The sequence below is a fragment of the Poecile atricapillus genome, chromosome 2 (genome assembly GCF_030490865.1).
Source record: "Poecile atricapillus isolate bPoeAtr1 chromosome 2, bPoeAtr1.hap1, whole genome shotgun sequence".
Classification (NCBI taxonomy): domain Eukaryota; kingdom Metazoa; phylum Chordata; class Aves; order Passeriformes; family Paridae; genus Poecile; species Poecile atricapillus.
In genome coordinates, this window is record NC_081250.1 from 43244340 (window position 1) to 43259328 (window position 14989).

General features: G+C 37.5%; 1 protein-coding gene across 9 annotated transcripts in view; it reads left to right on the forward strand.

The window, feature by feature from the left end:
- The window catches only part of ATP2C1 (ATPase secretory pathway Ca2+ transporting 1), a 64643-nt gene that overhangs the window by 37360 nt on the left and 12294 nt on the right, over nucleotides 1-14989 (forward strand). For all 9 annotated transcript variants that reach the window (XM_058831186.1, XM_058831193.1, XM_058831191.1 and 6 more), the window contains 12 exons: nucleotides 267-328; nucleotides 675-783; nucleotides 5481-5636; nucleotides 6160-6228; nucleotides 6933-7008; nucleotides 7516-7582; nucleotides 8698-8822; nucleotides 10002-10099; nucleotides 11554-11649; nucleotides 11759-11848; nucleotides 12563-12667; nucleotides 14331-14487. In XM_058831186.1, the coding sequence (XP_058687169.1) occupies nucleotides 267-328; nucleotides 675-783; nucleotides 5481-5636; nucleotides 6160-6228; nucleotides 6933-7008; nucleotides 7516-7582; nucleotides 8698-8822; nucleotides 10002-10099; nucleotides 11554-11649; nucleotides 11759-11848; nucleotides 12563-12667; nucleotides 14331-14487 (1210 nt within the window). The remainder of the gene's footprint in view (nucleotides 1-266; nucleotides 329-674; nucleotides 784-5480; nucleotides 5637-6159; nucleotides 6229-6932; nucleotides 7009-7515; nucleotides 7583-8697; nucleotides 8823-10001; nucleotides 10100-11553; nucleotides 11650-11758; nucleotides 11849-12562; nucleotides 12668-14330; nucleotides 14488-14989) is intronic.

A 14989-nucleotide genomic window follows, 5' to 3' on the forward strand; every position in this document is an offset into this window, starting at 1 on the left:
CTGAAGATGTTGAAGGAAAATGCAAAGGATCTCTGCTGTTTTTTCAGAAGAAACGTGTAGGCAAATCTGTAAATTTTTCAGTGTTTGGACCATATTTGCTTTTTAACGTAATACAGAACTGTTGAAAGTCATCTTTTATCTGCTTGGAATATTACGTAATACAACTTTATTAATGAAATAAATTTCAGTAACTGTATTTTATGTTGTGTAAGTTTTCTCAGTTTAAAACTATGATCTGCTTTATTTTTAAAAAAATGTCTCCGCAGGAGTACAGATCAGAAAAATCTCTTGAAGAGCTTAGTAAACTAGTGCCTCCAGAATGTCATTGGTATGTAGTTTTGTCCTTTGAGTCCTAAAGTAAATCGTAAGAAGTTTAATCTGAAATGAGTAAACGGGAAAATTTTACTGAATTTAACTCCTTTGTATCAAGATCTTATGCTGACATAGAACATGCTTCGCTTTTGCTCATTTTTAAGATTGTTTTATGAGCCTAAAAAACTACAGTGTGGTTGTGTGTCTGAACCCTTCCAATCATGTTACTGACGTGTAAGCTCTCAGAAAGAAGCAGGAAATTAGAAATATTTTAGTGAAATGTGTAGCATTGCAATGTGCAATCAATGGTAGGAATGCTTTTCTCAGCCAAAATTCACTCTTACTGCTTTTTGTGCCTACAGTGTGCGAGAAGGTCGGGTGGAACACACACTTGCAAGAGATTTAGTGCCAGGTGATACAGTCTGCCTGTCAGTGGGAGACAGAGTCCCAGCTGATCTACGATTATTTGAGGTATATTCCTAACTTGGATTTAATATGTAATAACTTTACTTTTTGTGGGACAGAGGGGAAGGGAAGATCGCCACTGAGTACTGAAGTGCAGTCAGTAACTGGGCTTGTTTGGAGTTCACAACTGTCTTGAAAGAAAATTTGCAATAATTACTTTCCAAATGTCAGATACATTCTTAACCATTGTGTGTAGTTTCTTACTGTAGGACAGGAGAAGAAAGAATTTTTCAATTTTATGTATCATGTATTATTGAAAATGCTATTTTCTTTTCCCTCTAAAGTTAAATATGTTCTAAAAACATTATTTTTAGTCTGAATGCCAAGATATTTTGGCATCTGGTTGAAGGTGGTTTCACTCTTTATTTGCATTAAATTTTAAGATGTAGTTCCGGTTTTCTCCAATAGTGGAATGTCAGAAAAACTTGTGAAATTGTGCAGGTGTAATCTTTTCACTCTGACACTTTTTCAGCAGCGTGTGTCATTACATCTTCTTGTTTACTAAATACTTAATTTGTGGTATTAGGTGGAAGTACTTAAGTTGAAGCAATTTTACTATAGCAGTACTTGAACATTCTCTAAAAATTAAGTGGAATGTGTATATATATATATTCATCTGTCATATTTTGGTGGTTTTAGTTAATAATGGTTTTATATCAGATTGGGCATCTTGGTTTGCTCAGTATCTGGGCTATCTATCCTGTTAAAGTAGTGTCTGGATATAAAAATCTGTGTGTCCAGGTTATCCACAATTGATAATTGATTAATCAGGGTTCATTTCATTGACAAATTCTAAATTAACTAGTTTTTTGACAAATTTGTTTGGATTGTGTTGTTAGCGTCTGTGGTGTAGTTGGTGCTTCAGTTGGTTTATTTTTTATGAGTGCAAGCACTGCTTCCCTTGGCAATTGTGTAGTCCCTGCATTGTTATGAAACTACTGTTGCAGCAGCACCTACTTTCTTGCTCATATCTGATACCATGCTATGATAGCAGCATGCTCAGGCCTCTTGCAAAGGAAAACAGAAATGGAATTAAAAGTTTCTCAGCTGTCTGCAGCCCTGCACTAGATGAGAATTTTTTCCATCGTGAGCTACTCTTGTAGCGCATTTGAAAATAAGAGCATGTCATCTTATTTCCCTCTTCTGTCTACTGGGCATTGCTACAGGGTGGTGGGTTTTAAAAAGAAATTATATGGAGATCATCTTCTCAGAGAAAGAACTAGATTTGTTCTGTATATTCTCGTTGATGCTGTCCTAGAAAACAGTAGAAGTGGTAACTAGGCACTATTTGTTTTGGGAAGTGTAAGTGAAAACTTTTCTTCACTGATCTGATTTTTTGGGGACAAGCTTGATTTTCAAAATTAACTTTTTTTTCTGGTCTAGGTTTTCTGTGTGTTAATGAATGGTCCATCAAGTTTCCTGATCATCTTCTCTAAAGCCAGTGTATTGAATCAAGAACTAACATACTGTCGTGTTTTTAAACCAGTAACTAAAAAATTACTTATTTTTTTTGCTGTGAGATATGGATTAGAACAAGAGCAAAACAGGCATGAAACTTAAAAGGAATAAATAAAGTTTATTAACAAATTACAATAATAAGAACACCAGAATAAACTTCCAGAAAACCCCTTTTTATCTCTTACTACCCACTATTCCTTTGTTCACATGACAACAGAGACAAAAACTTTGGAACTTTGATGGTTAAAACAGTCTCAATTCCTGCTACAGTCTTTTCACCAGTCTTTGTAGAGAAAGAGAAGTCTCTTTCTATTAATTTATGGAGTTTTTCACAAGAAAACTACTTCTGTTATAGTTTTCTATTGCCCTGATGTCAGCTGTCCAGAACTGCTGTTATCAGAGCTCACTCCTCCCATTTCACATCATTCTGAGGTGTGTATGGGCCATGAGTCTAGGGATGGCATTTTAAGGATGAGTTATTCAAAGGTAAAAGTCTTCTTCATCTGTTTCTGTGAGCTTCACTAGAAAACAGTTTTTTTCTCTTGCCCCCCAAGGCTTCAAATCTTCTAGCACTTCACTGTATCACAATTGCTCTACTTTTTACTCAAAGTCCACACTTTGAACACTCCATTCCTCCCTACATACTCTGTCATGAATTAAAGGAGTTCTTTCAAGACCTTATTGTCCATTTCCATAATCTCAACAGAAAGGTATTTCAGCTCATAAGAGCATCTTCTTATTCTCTACCTTTTCTGAAACTTAATTATTTTCTTTACTGTCTCTGATAGTTTTATAAAGTCTCTTTACATGTTGATCACTCTCTTTCTCTCTCTTTAGATAAAAAGATTAATCTGCAAGTCTCATCTGGGTAATGAAAGGGTTAAAATCTTGCTCAGGCTTTTGTAGATGGTTCTGTGATCTCTGCTGGTGCAGGAGCTGGAGCTGTCTGCCATAGAAAATTCCTCATGGCTGCTCTGGAGAGTGTAGTCGCTGTCTCAGCTCGCTGCAGGTTCAGAGCTTTTTCTCCTTCTTTACTCGGCAGTCCCCGGTGAACTCCGTCACTGCAGCCGAGCCAGGAACCGGCCTGGCCCGGCCAGAGCCCGGGACAAGCCCTGCAGGCCCCATCTCCCGGCCGGGAGCCGCTGGGCCCAGCCCAGCCCCTGCCTGGGCTGCATGGCCTGGGCAGAGAGTGAGAGGCCGGAGCTCTGTTACCTTTCACAGCCAAGAAACAAAGAGGCTAAAAGTGCCTTGACTTTTACATCTTAAGGTAGGGTTCACAAGTTGATCCCACTTTTCAATGGTCACAACTGCTGTCAATTCTCAGTAATGACCAATAATTGGTCAAGAGAAAAGACTCCCGTCAGTCCCCAGCAACTTCAACTTCCTTAGTTCTCAAAACCACCTTAAAGGTAAAGTCACCCCATGACACATACCTAATATGTCATACCTAATAACAGTGTAGACTTGAAACACGATTTCTTTTTGGTTGTAGTGGTTCAGATTCACCAATTTGAGTTTCCTGGCCAATGCATCAAATAATGTGGTGGATTTTAGTGCTGGCTAAAATCACCAGTGCACTTACTCATTTCTTACCATGAGATACGGATTAGGAGAAGGGCAAAACAGGCTTAAAACTTAAAAGGTATAAAGAAACTTTATTAACAGGACTACAAGAATAAGAAGCATCAGAATAAAACTCCCAGAACACCTTTCCTCCCCCTGCCTAACTTTTTCCTTTCCCAACTGACCATGTAGAGGCAAAAACTGGGATGTTAAAGCAGTACCAACTATACAATGGTCTTCCATCTGTTCTTGTAGGGACAGTTTTCTCTTGCCATGCCATGGAGACTTCTCCACAAGAAACAGTCTTCTTGTGGCTTTTCATTTCCATGAATAGAAGCTGCCTGGGCAAAAAAGTTCTGCATTGTGATTCCTCCCATTTTCACAGCCCTGCTATAGGTGTGTCCATGGGCCATGAACTCATTGGGTATTATTTTAAGGATGAGTTGTTCAAAGGCAAAGATCCTTTCCATCTGTCTCTGTGATCATCTCTGGGAACAGAGGTTTTCTTCTCTCCCTGGGGGCAAAGGGTCTGCATCAGTCTCTTCTCTCTCTCTGTTCAAGCTTCTCATGGGATCACAGCTACTCCAGCATCTGCTTGGCTTCATCAATGGATGCTTCTGTTTAGATCTACAGTTTGAATACTTCATCCCCCCAATACTCTCTCATGAATTAAAGGAGATATTTCAGTATATCATTATCCATCTCCATGGCCCCTACCAAAAGAATATTTCAGCCCCATTCAGCATCTCCTCATTCTCCTTCCATCTGGGCTTGACTCCTTCTTTACTGACCTTGGTGTTTTCACCTTGTCTTTCTACGTGTTGTCACGCTGTCCTTTTCTCTCCCTGGAGAGAGGAACAAGGTCTGCAGGTCTCATCTGTGTAGTGAAAGTGTTAATATCTCACCCAGTGCCACAGCAGTCACGGTGTTGGATTTCAGGCTGCTGATTTGGGTCTCTCGCTGTGTCCGGCAGCTGCTGGGAGTGGGGGCTCAGCTTGGGGCCATTGGTTTGGGCCAGGGCGGGTTTAGTGTCAGCCAGATATCAGCAACCATGGCCCAGCCCAGCCTGAGCCAGGGCTCCCCCAGCCTCCATCCCCTGCCCCGGAGCCGCTGGGGTCTGGCCCAGCCTCCCCCAGGCCGTACAGGCCGCAGGGAAGTGGGGCTGGCCCCACCAGAGCTGCGTTATCTTTCGAGGATGGAACAAAAAAGGAGAGAGTTCCTAGGCTTGTGTTTTTAAAATGGGGATCTCACAGAGGTGGATCTAATTTCTAAATGGTGCAAAATCTAATTCCTCAGAACTAGCCAGGTATAGGCCTTTTCCAGGCACAGAGGAAGCTCCCAGCAGCTTCTCTGAAAGAAATCACTTCTGTGGGTGTTGTTTTTACTTCTTCCCAAAATGTCAATCACTGTGAAACCACCATGTTGGTAGTGGTGTCAAATATTTCAGAGCTCATGGCTAAATTTGAATAGTAGCAAAGTGGCATCTTCGTCTTCCATCTTTGATTCTGGTGAGAGCTTTGTAGGAGTGCTCATTGCTTTGTCGATCCTTGAAATATTGACATGTTTTCTTGTTGTATGAATAAATTGGTTATGTTTTAATGGTCAAAATTGTGAAACTTACCTTTACACTTCTGAATACTTACAAAATATTGCCATTTTTTTTACCTATTTTGTTTTCAAAGGCTGTGGACCTTTCTATTGATGAATCCAGTCTCACAGGTGAGACAGCTCCTTGCTCTAAATCTACAGCTCCTCAGCCAGCCGCGACCAATGGAGACCTTACTTCTAGGAGCAATATTGCTTTCATGGGGACATTGGTCAGATGTGGAAAAGCAAAGGTAAAATCATTGTTGAGAGGGAAGACTATGTTCCATGTTTCAACTATTTGAAGGCATTTCTTACTTTTTAACTTTACCTCCCAGTGATTAGTGTGATACTTTGCAGAGCTTTTCTCACATGCTTTTTCATACACTAGTTTAATAAGAAAACTATGGCCATAAGAGCTCAAATTCATAGGGATGTGGAACTCCTCTGTCGAGGTTGTGGTGTTTTGCTTCTAGAGCTACATTCATGTGTTTGAAAATACGGTTCTGGCTAGTGTTGGGTGTTAGCAATTTGAGTTTTGCTACTGGTTGTTAGTAAGTACTTTAGCAGTGGACAGAAAAGCACTGAGGCAAAAGGTTTTTTAGGAGAAATTCCCTGCTTGTGACAAGAACCAATTCTATAAGCCAGGTTAAAATTTTTTTGGGCTAAATGGCATTTGTCTGTGATTGGAGTCAAATCTGTCAATGACAAGCACGAACATTACACTTCAGATTTGATTTGGCTTTCTCTTTATGTTGTTTATTGGGTTTTTTTTAGGGGATAGTTATTGGAACAGGAGAAAACTCTGAATTTGGGGAGGTTTTCAAAATGATGCAAGCAGAAGAGGTAAGAGAAGATATTTAGCAGCAAAGACATAGTTTGAAAGTGTGTTTCATTCATTAAAACTTCAAATTTATTCCATAGGAACTTAGTTAAACATACATTGCTTTCAGTATTTTCCTTTCCTCTAGTGAAGCAAATCTTAGCTCTTGGACATGAAAGTAATAATTGAATGCAGTGCAACAAAATATCTGTAGCTGACCCAAGGATGCTAACTGTGAAAATAATACTCTGCACCTGTCTAAATATTTACATAGCTTTCTATTTTGCTAAATTGAATTTTCTGTAGATGATTAAAAACATTCATTCTGAGATATAACTGGCTTTCTGGGGCTCTAATGCCTCTGTTTTGAAAATCAGTTTTATTCTTGCTACCAAGAGCTTTTTTGGTCTTGGAGGAAGTGCAGTGGCTTGTAGTTGGCATGATGTTTTGTTTTTTTAATAAAATTTTTGATAAGACCTTTTATATTAGATTTGTTATTGCTATCACAAAGCTCTGGAAGAATATTTATAATAAATATTTAATTTCATTGAAGTATTTTTGAATGTCATTGAATTCTGTAAAAGAACAGTCTGTTTGCCTAAAGTAAATATATGGAAATATGGGGTATAACTTCATGCTATTCACTGACTGTCTTGAATTTTGCATCTGTGAAGTAAAATGTGATGCAGTCCATTTGTTAACTGCTGCATGTTTGCCATTCTTCAAGGCTCCGAAGACACCTCTGCAGAAGAGCATGGATCTCTTGGGAAAACAGCTTTCCTTGTATTCCTTTGGTATAATAGGTAAGATAATTTCTGTAAAATAATTGCAAAAGATTATCTAATGGAAACTAGTGTGTGTAGGCCTAGGAAATGGAAAACTAAATCTCTAAAGCACTTTTGGCTCCTATTTCATTGGTGACTTTGAGTTCATGTCACTAATCATCTGAAAATTGCATAATGTGACATAACTCTAATCATAAAGGTGTTTATTTGCTTCTTCCTGCAAATGTGCTTTATTGACTTTCTGTCCTCCAAATGTTTCCTTTTAAATTGCAGTGTGTCTTGGATTCTTATTCAAGGTGTGCATAAGTGAGCACCTCACTTAGAGATGTGATTGGGCAACTTGACTGGCTGATACTTTCTTTGGCTTTGCTGTACTAATGGAATCACGACAGTGAAATAAATAATAATTTTTTATAGGTAGCACAATGGAAAGCTATGTTCTGGTTATCTGAGTTTTTTCTTATCCCCATGAGGCTACAGTACATGCTGGTTTTACATTAATCCCCTTGACTGTTTTCTTTATAGGAGTTATTATGCTAGTTGGCTGGTTGCAAGGAAAGCATATCCTTGATATGTTCACAATTGGTGTGAGGTAAGATTTATGGTTTGAAATAATGTAGATCATGCATTACAGCAAGTGTTTGAAAGCTAGTGATCTGTTTTATAATATGCTTGCATACACTGTTCTTAACTTCATGGAAATAATGCAAAATGAAAATAAAAAAGCAAATTCATACATATTTTTAATGATGCGGAGTGTTCCTGTCAGTCTCTTAAACTTTACATTCATATGGTGATTTCTGAGTGTCTTGTGGAACATCTGCAAACAGACAGTAGAGTTGTACAATTCGAATTTTTGTTGCTGAGTAAATAAAGTAGCTGTAATTTTACAAGGCATATGAAAAAACTAAGTTATTGCAAGCTTTGTGCCATGTAGTTCAATAACTCATCTTCTGCTATATTATATAAACTTAATCCCAGCGTGTTTGCTGAGAACAGCACTGAATTTAGATGGTCTAACTCCATACTCCTAGAAAAATTGTTGGATTGCTGATTACATGGGTAGTGCATAAGGCAGAAGGGTTTCTTTAAGTGACAGGATCAGACTCTGAAGAATTACACATTTGTGGAGGGGAGAACAGAAACCCAGGAACTGCATCTTTGAGCATTGCCTAATGAGTTGTGATCTTGTTTACACTGCATCAAGTTTTTTATTTGTTTATTTTTTAAGTGACCTTCAAAGCCATTCCCTTACTTAAATTGCTGCCACATCATGATCTGACAGTAGCAATTGTGGATCAGTGGTGGCATTTCTCGGTTCTGTTTAGTGCTGACAACACTTACTCTTCACAATAAGTAGTAGTCAGCACTAAACTGGGCTCCTTTCCACAGCCCTAATTAGTGTTTTGTGTAGGCAAAACAGATGTACAATTGATTTCTCCCTCTCCCCTACATTTCTTCATACTTTTGCATAAATAATGAGTAGAAATTATCTAATTTATTTCATTTGTTGCTGTCTTCAGCAGATTTCTTATAATGAATGCTATTCAACTAGAATCACATGGCAATCACATCACTCCTTCCTTTCTGTTTTAATCTCAGTGACCAGTCAGCTACAGAAACAATTTTCTGAACTGTAAACTCATCACTACTGTGTATTCCTGTATGACATTCGAAAACACATCTGTGTATTTACTTTCATTACAGTTTGGCTGTAGCTGCAATCCCTGAAGGACTCCCAATTGTGGTAACAGTGACACTGGCCCTTGGGGTGATGCGAATGGTGAAGAAGCGGGCAATTGTAAAAAAGCTGCCTATTGTTGAAACTTTAGGTATGACTAGACTAACTTAGAGATAGTGTTTTTGATATAAATGTTAGGAAATACTGATGACTAATGAGGAAGACAAAGCAGTTATTCTTATTTTGTTAGCAGTGTGGTGGCATCTAAAACATTCCTGAACTGAATGTGTGCTACACTGGAGCAATTCAGGGAGAGTTTCTGTGGGCCGCCTGACTACTTTTTTTGAACTGAAATAAAGAATCTGCCAATTAATAGCCTGCCATGCTATTAATACAGTAAGCTGAATGTTTGCTGTAAGATGTTAAATAAGACTTGTAAAAGGTTTTTTAAGTTAAAACTTTCTGGTGTAAATTTTGGGGTGATACTGACAGTTGAAAACATCCATATTTGGGTACTAGAAAAAGCTTTGTAATCATAATGCACCTTCAGGTTTTTATGCTGCTCATAGTAGAACATAAAATCATTTAAAAACTTTAAAGCTCAAAGAAGTTTTATATGCAGGTTGAGTCATAAAACATGTAAAGCACAGAACATGGAAAAGGAATAGAAATACGAAGTTAAATAATTCTGCTGCATCTGAATTCCTTTTTGCAATTTGAAGACTGGGGAATTTATTTTCCAGTGCCTCTAGCAGAGTTTCATTAGTGTTGCAAGGTATTTTGTTGCTGGTACAGGTCCTGCTGTCATGTCCGGAAATGTCAAGATAATGCAAAACTCTTTCAGCATCTCCATTCCAGAATTAAAATGTCATATACAAATCTCACATTTTTGTAATCTTTTCAAACTTATTAAAATGTGCAGGTTTATTAGTAAGTCACACTTGTGACTTAGTAGTGTAACACTTGTGTGACGCAAAAACTGTGACTAGTGTTAAATACATGTAGTTTTTAAGTAAGAAGAGTGATTCCTTTAAAGCAGGCTCTTAGTTTTTCTCCTCACCAGGAATCACATTTGAGATTTCAGTAATGTAGTTTGAGGTACAGCAGAATAAAATTAGTTTGGAGGGTTTTTTTTTTTTTTATTTCTTGAAACTCAAAGAACCTTGTACAATTATTCATTAGTAGTTGAAAATTTGCTGTCTCTCCCTTGTTTTTATTCACAGACAGCCGCAATATTTCTAGAAATTTGCTCAGCTTGCATACTTTTCTCTTTGTTCCTCAGATTGTTCTAAACAAGAATTGTTTTATAAATGTTAATTTGTTATTTCAGGTTGTTGCAATGTCATTTGTTCAGATAAAACTGGAACTCTGACAAAGAATGAAATGACTGTTACCCATATTTTTACTTCCGATGGGCAGCATGCTGAGGTATGTAGTATGACACTTAGACTTGAATTTGCCTTTTTATTTTGTTGTGTGTATCAGCTGAAACACGCTGGACTATACCACAGGTAAAGCATCAGTTAAGAAAGCATGAATTTGTTGCACTAAACTCCTGTCCCTCAGTTCATTTACTGTGCAGCCTTTGAGCTGTGCTATCCAAGCCTTCTCTGGTTACAGAAGCATTTTTTTATATATGTTAAGTTCTTAAAAAATTTAGTACTGTAGGTCACACACAATAAGAGTCAGATGCTAAGATACACAGACAAGTTGAGAGATTGGTTGTTGTCAGTATAGAAAGTTGAGGCTATTTTGCTCTTTTAGGTACAAAGAAAATCCCCTAAAATTTACATGTTCCAAACATTTAAAGATATCCAACTTTTTGCCTAAAAGGCAGTTTATTGTGTGAACTGTTCATACTGAATATGCACTGTCGTTGCTTTTTTATAATGGATGGACTTGCAAGTAGGAGCAGGACATGAAACAGTGATAGTTGAGATTAGGGAGTTGCTGGAAAGACTGATGATGTAAATCCACAAAAGAGAAGCAAAAGCAGCAGGAATAGAAAAGCAGTGAGGTGGGGAACTGGATGTGGGTTCATAGGAATGTTTTAATCAAGTTCTTACATTCTCAAACTCCTTAATCATGGTTTTATTTCCACAATAGAGTTAATAGATGGTCTTGTAATTTTGTTCTGTAAGCAAAAATAGTGGCATTTTTTCAGTTTTTTTTTTTATATTATTTGCCTGTATTTTCTTATATAGCCTGATACTTTTTTTTTTATTGCTAGAAGTCTGTATGAGTACAGCAACTAGCACAGTTGCATCTGGGTCAAATAGTCTCCTTTTTCCTAATGGAAAGAGAACTTAAAATGACTGTGAAATACATTAGTTCTTAATGGTGTAGATAGGAAGACTTTTAGGATCCTAGTAGGATGCCTGGTTTTTATGCACTAAAAGTACAGTTTTACTCGTTTTAACACCTTTCTGAGGTCTAAACTGAGAGGCTGTTCAACTGTTTCTTTTTTCCTTTTTTTTTTTAATAACTTGATGGAAGTAGGACTCTGCTCTCTAATTCCATTCCCCTGCAGGGGGTATGCATTATTAATCAGGGTAAAGACAAATAGGAGGACAAAGTTAGAAAGCAAAAAGAAGAAGAAAAAAGAAAGCATGTCTAATACTGTAAGGAAACAACATACTACATTTTTTTATGCTAAGGAATAAAATTGATACTGTTTAAAGAAATTAGTCTCTAATATATTTTATTGAACTCAGAGCATTGTTGCGTTAGAAGCTGAATAAGAAGAATTCATGCACACTGAGTAAAAGCCATTATGAATGGCCTTTTGAAATTCGTCTGTAGTTTATAATAAAAAGCTGAGAGCTGTTAACCTGGTGAACACTACGTTCATTGCATGCTGCCTCTGGCTGCTTGTCTTGCAGGTTACTGGTGTAGGTTACAACAGGTTTGGAGAAGTGATGCTCGATGGTGAGGTTATTCATGGTTATAACAACCCATCCATTAGCAAAATTGTGGAGGTAAGATGTTGGCAAAGAAAGGTGAGTTTTAACTGATGATGTAGCATGAGAGCTTTGTATGGCATTTACTTTGTGGTTTTTTTCTCCCCTTTCCTTCCTCATCTTTTAGGCTGGCTGTGTGTGCAATGATGCCTTGATTAGAAACAACACATTGATGGGGAAGCCAACAGAAGGGGCTTTAATTGCACTTGCTATGAAGGTGTGTACTTGAGGGTGCTTTTTGGATTCATGGCAGGTGGGAAATGTGTAGAAATAAGTTGTGGCTTTATTTTTCTCATTTTCTTCTCTTTTGGATCTCCTAGATTTGTATTGCAACTGCTCATCTCCTATGTTTCTTTCTTGTAAATCTTGGGCGTTCTGAAGGATCAGAAAAAAAATATTTACGAGTGAAGTAAAATCTCTATTTTCATCTTTTTGCACTTAGTACTGTCTTTTTACCTGCCACAAACTGATTTACCTGTTGAATATTTACTGTGCCATCTTTTTCGCAGTTTCACATCAGTAGCAGAGGGAAGTTGTTAACTGATGTATTAGTGACTGCAGAATTTATAGTGCCTCTCAAGTGCAGGGCTTTTGAACTGTGCTGAAGTGTTTGGGTTTTTTTTCTTTTGGGGACGGAGGGGGTTGTTGTTGGGTTTTTGTGCAATGCTGTGACACACACAATTACAGCTACTGAGAAATGTAGCAAGGCCCATGCTGTAGCCTGAAAGAAGTTTCTAGGTATTTTCAGTGCTAGTTTGTCAAGAAGTCTTTCTAAATTGGAACAGTGTGCTCAAAAGGCAACTTTGAATATGAAATTGTCCTTTAATTAAGTGATGTTTGCTAACTAAGGTGTTTCAGCAAGTCATTAAATTTCATACCTATTTGAAAATAAAAGGTCCTGACATTGTGGTGGTATTTCTGTTTTATACAGATGGGTTTAGATGGAGTCCAGGAAGACTACATAAGGAAGGCTGAATATCCCTTCAGCTCAGAGCAAAAATGGATGGCTGTTAAATGCATTCACAGAACGCAGCAGGTAAACTTCAATCACTGTTTCCATGAGCACTGGCTCTGTAGAATGGTTGCCTACCTTGTTTAATATCTTCATTTTTCGCTTCAGATATTTTAGAAGGCTGGCAGTAGTGTACAGTCCTAGAAATACGGTTTGATAATAGACACAGCTTTAGTTTCAAGCTCTGAAGTAGAGTAAAGGAATCACAAGAAATAATTTCCATAAAAGGCATCCTCGGATATTATTTTAAGTATTTTGAAAACTGAGACCTTGAATGTATACTTAGCTATTTTTTCTTCCTTCTTCCTTCTCAAACATCTAGAGCAGTTCTGCCAATCTTCTGCTGTTCCAGTGCTGCATAGTTACATAATGAGTTAAGAGCAAGAATATTCATTGGTGTTCAACAGTAAAATGTCATTTGTTTGAAAACACAGGGTTTCTGGTTTTGCTGCAGGCATCACATCCCCAGTGTTGACAAATTTTATTGATGTCAACACTAGCACAGATTATCAATAAAACCTACTCTTCAACCTCTTTTTCTGTCTTCTGGTACTTTCACATACATTCATGTTTCATTTAGATCCATATGAATGTTTTTGTTACAAGTATTGACATAATCACTGCCAGTCTGATAACTGGAGCCTCCTAGACAATATGTGCAACAACAGACCTTATATTGGATTTATGAAAAATCATCCAGTGCTTCAGACCAAAACCAAGCTTGCTGACAGTGTTCCAGTATCACTGTAAAATCTTTACTTTGGAAAGAAAATATTTGACTCCTTTTAGCTATATGGGTTATATTGTTGATTATCTTTGTGTAAAGAACAGTGAGCAGAAAAATTGGTATAAGATTTTAATCCATGTAAAGACTTACTGTGTCTGTGTTTTGAAATCAGCAGTTTTAAAAAGAATGTTGAAAAATTGCTAGCAGATTTAAAGGGAACATAAATTTTTTGAAGACTAAGAAAATACAGCAGATTTAGAAACTTGGAGCTCTCATCAGTTAAGCCTATCATGGAAGACTGAGATAACTTGACTTCTGTGCATATAAGTAACTTCACAGAAAAAAATAGGTATATTAAAAAACAGCTTTTTCGTTCAGCTGGAGAGAAGATGAGTGATCAGTGAATGGAAATTTAGCTGAGGCAGCAGTTCTTAATGGAAAGGATGGAAGTGAAAGAATGAGTTGATTTAGCATTGGAGTTAAGTGTTAGAGGTAGGTGGTGGACTCTCAGTCCCATGGTGTCCTATCAAGGCTGGATGGCTATCTGGAAAATATTAGAGTGATTAGGCCTTGTACAAGAATGGAGGGGCTGTTTAATGACCTGTAGAGCTTATGGTCTTTCAGGTCTAATGTCCTGTGTGGCTTGAATTTCTGTCCTTTGCATGGCCTCTTAGTCTGTAAACTGTGACTTACAGTGCCTGTGTCTGATATCTGCTGAAATGAGATATTGATTATTATCTTGGCTCTGTTGACTTTACCACTCCTGAATGTACACTGTCTAGAGACACTCAAAAGAACAGATTTTTATTTTCAGAAATGTAAGTTTGATTTTCATTACGTTCATAAGATCATTAACAAAAGGACATGTCTGTCATTTTTGCATATCCATGTGTGTACACACTTGTATATGTGTAGTTATGCATATACACACGTGCACACAGCAGCTCTTCTTTCTTTTAGGACAAACCTGAGATTTGTTTTATGAAAGGTGCTTATGAACAAGTCATTAGGTACTGTACATCATATAACTGTAAGGGACAGACCCTACCCCTGGTGCAGCAACAAAGAGAGCAATACCAGCAAGAGAAGATGTCTATGGGTTCTGCAGGGCTTAGAGGTAAGGCTGTTTCAGTCTCTCAAAATAACAATTTCATTTAAATGGCACTGCTTGTTGTTAAAAAAGAAAACCCTAAACCAACAACAACAAACAAGAGCAACCCAAAACACTAGGATCTTCTTTTTTTTTGGTTCGTTGGGGTTTTTTGTTCAGTTAGTGTCACTGTGTTGTTTAGTTTTTAGGCCTGTATGATAACATGATTAAACTGCAGAGGGTGAGAAATGGCACTGTTGCTTCCTGTCATCTCTTGCATGTGACCATAACTGAACAGTGCATTGCTACTTAATGGCTTCCATACCTTATTATAGATGTCTGTGGGTTTGTGTTTTTTTTTTTTTTTAATGTGAATGTGTTTATTTGTTCATTGCTTTGGCTCCCACCACCTTCATGAGTTAGGCTAGCACAACTGATTGCAGGTCAGGAGATGTCATTAGAATTGTCTTCTATGTTAAGAAGCTGTGTAGAATTTTAGATAAAACAAAGTATTTTTCACAAGATGATT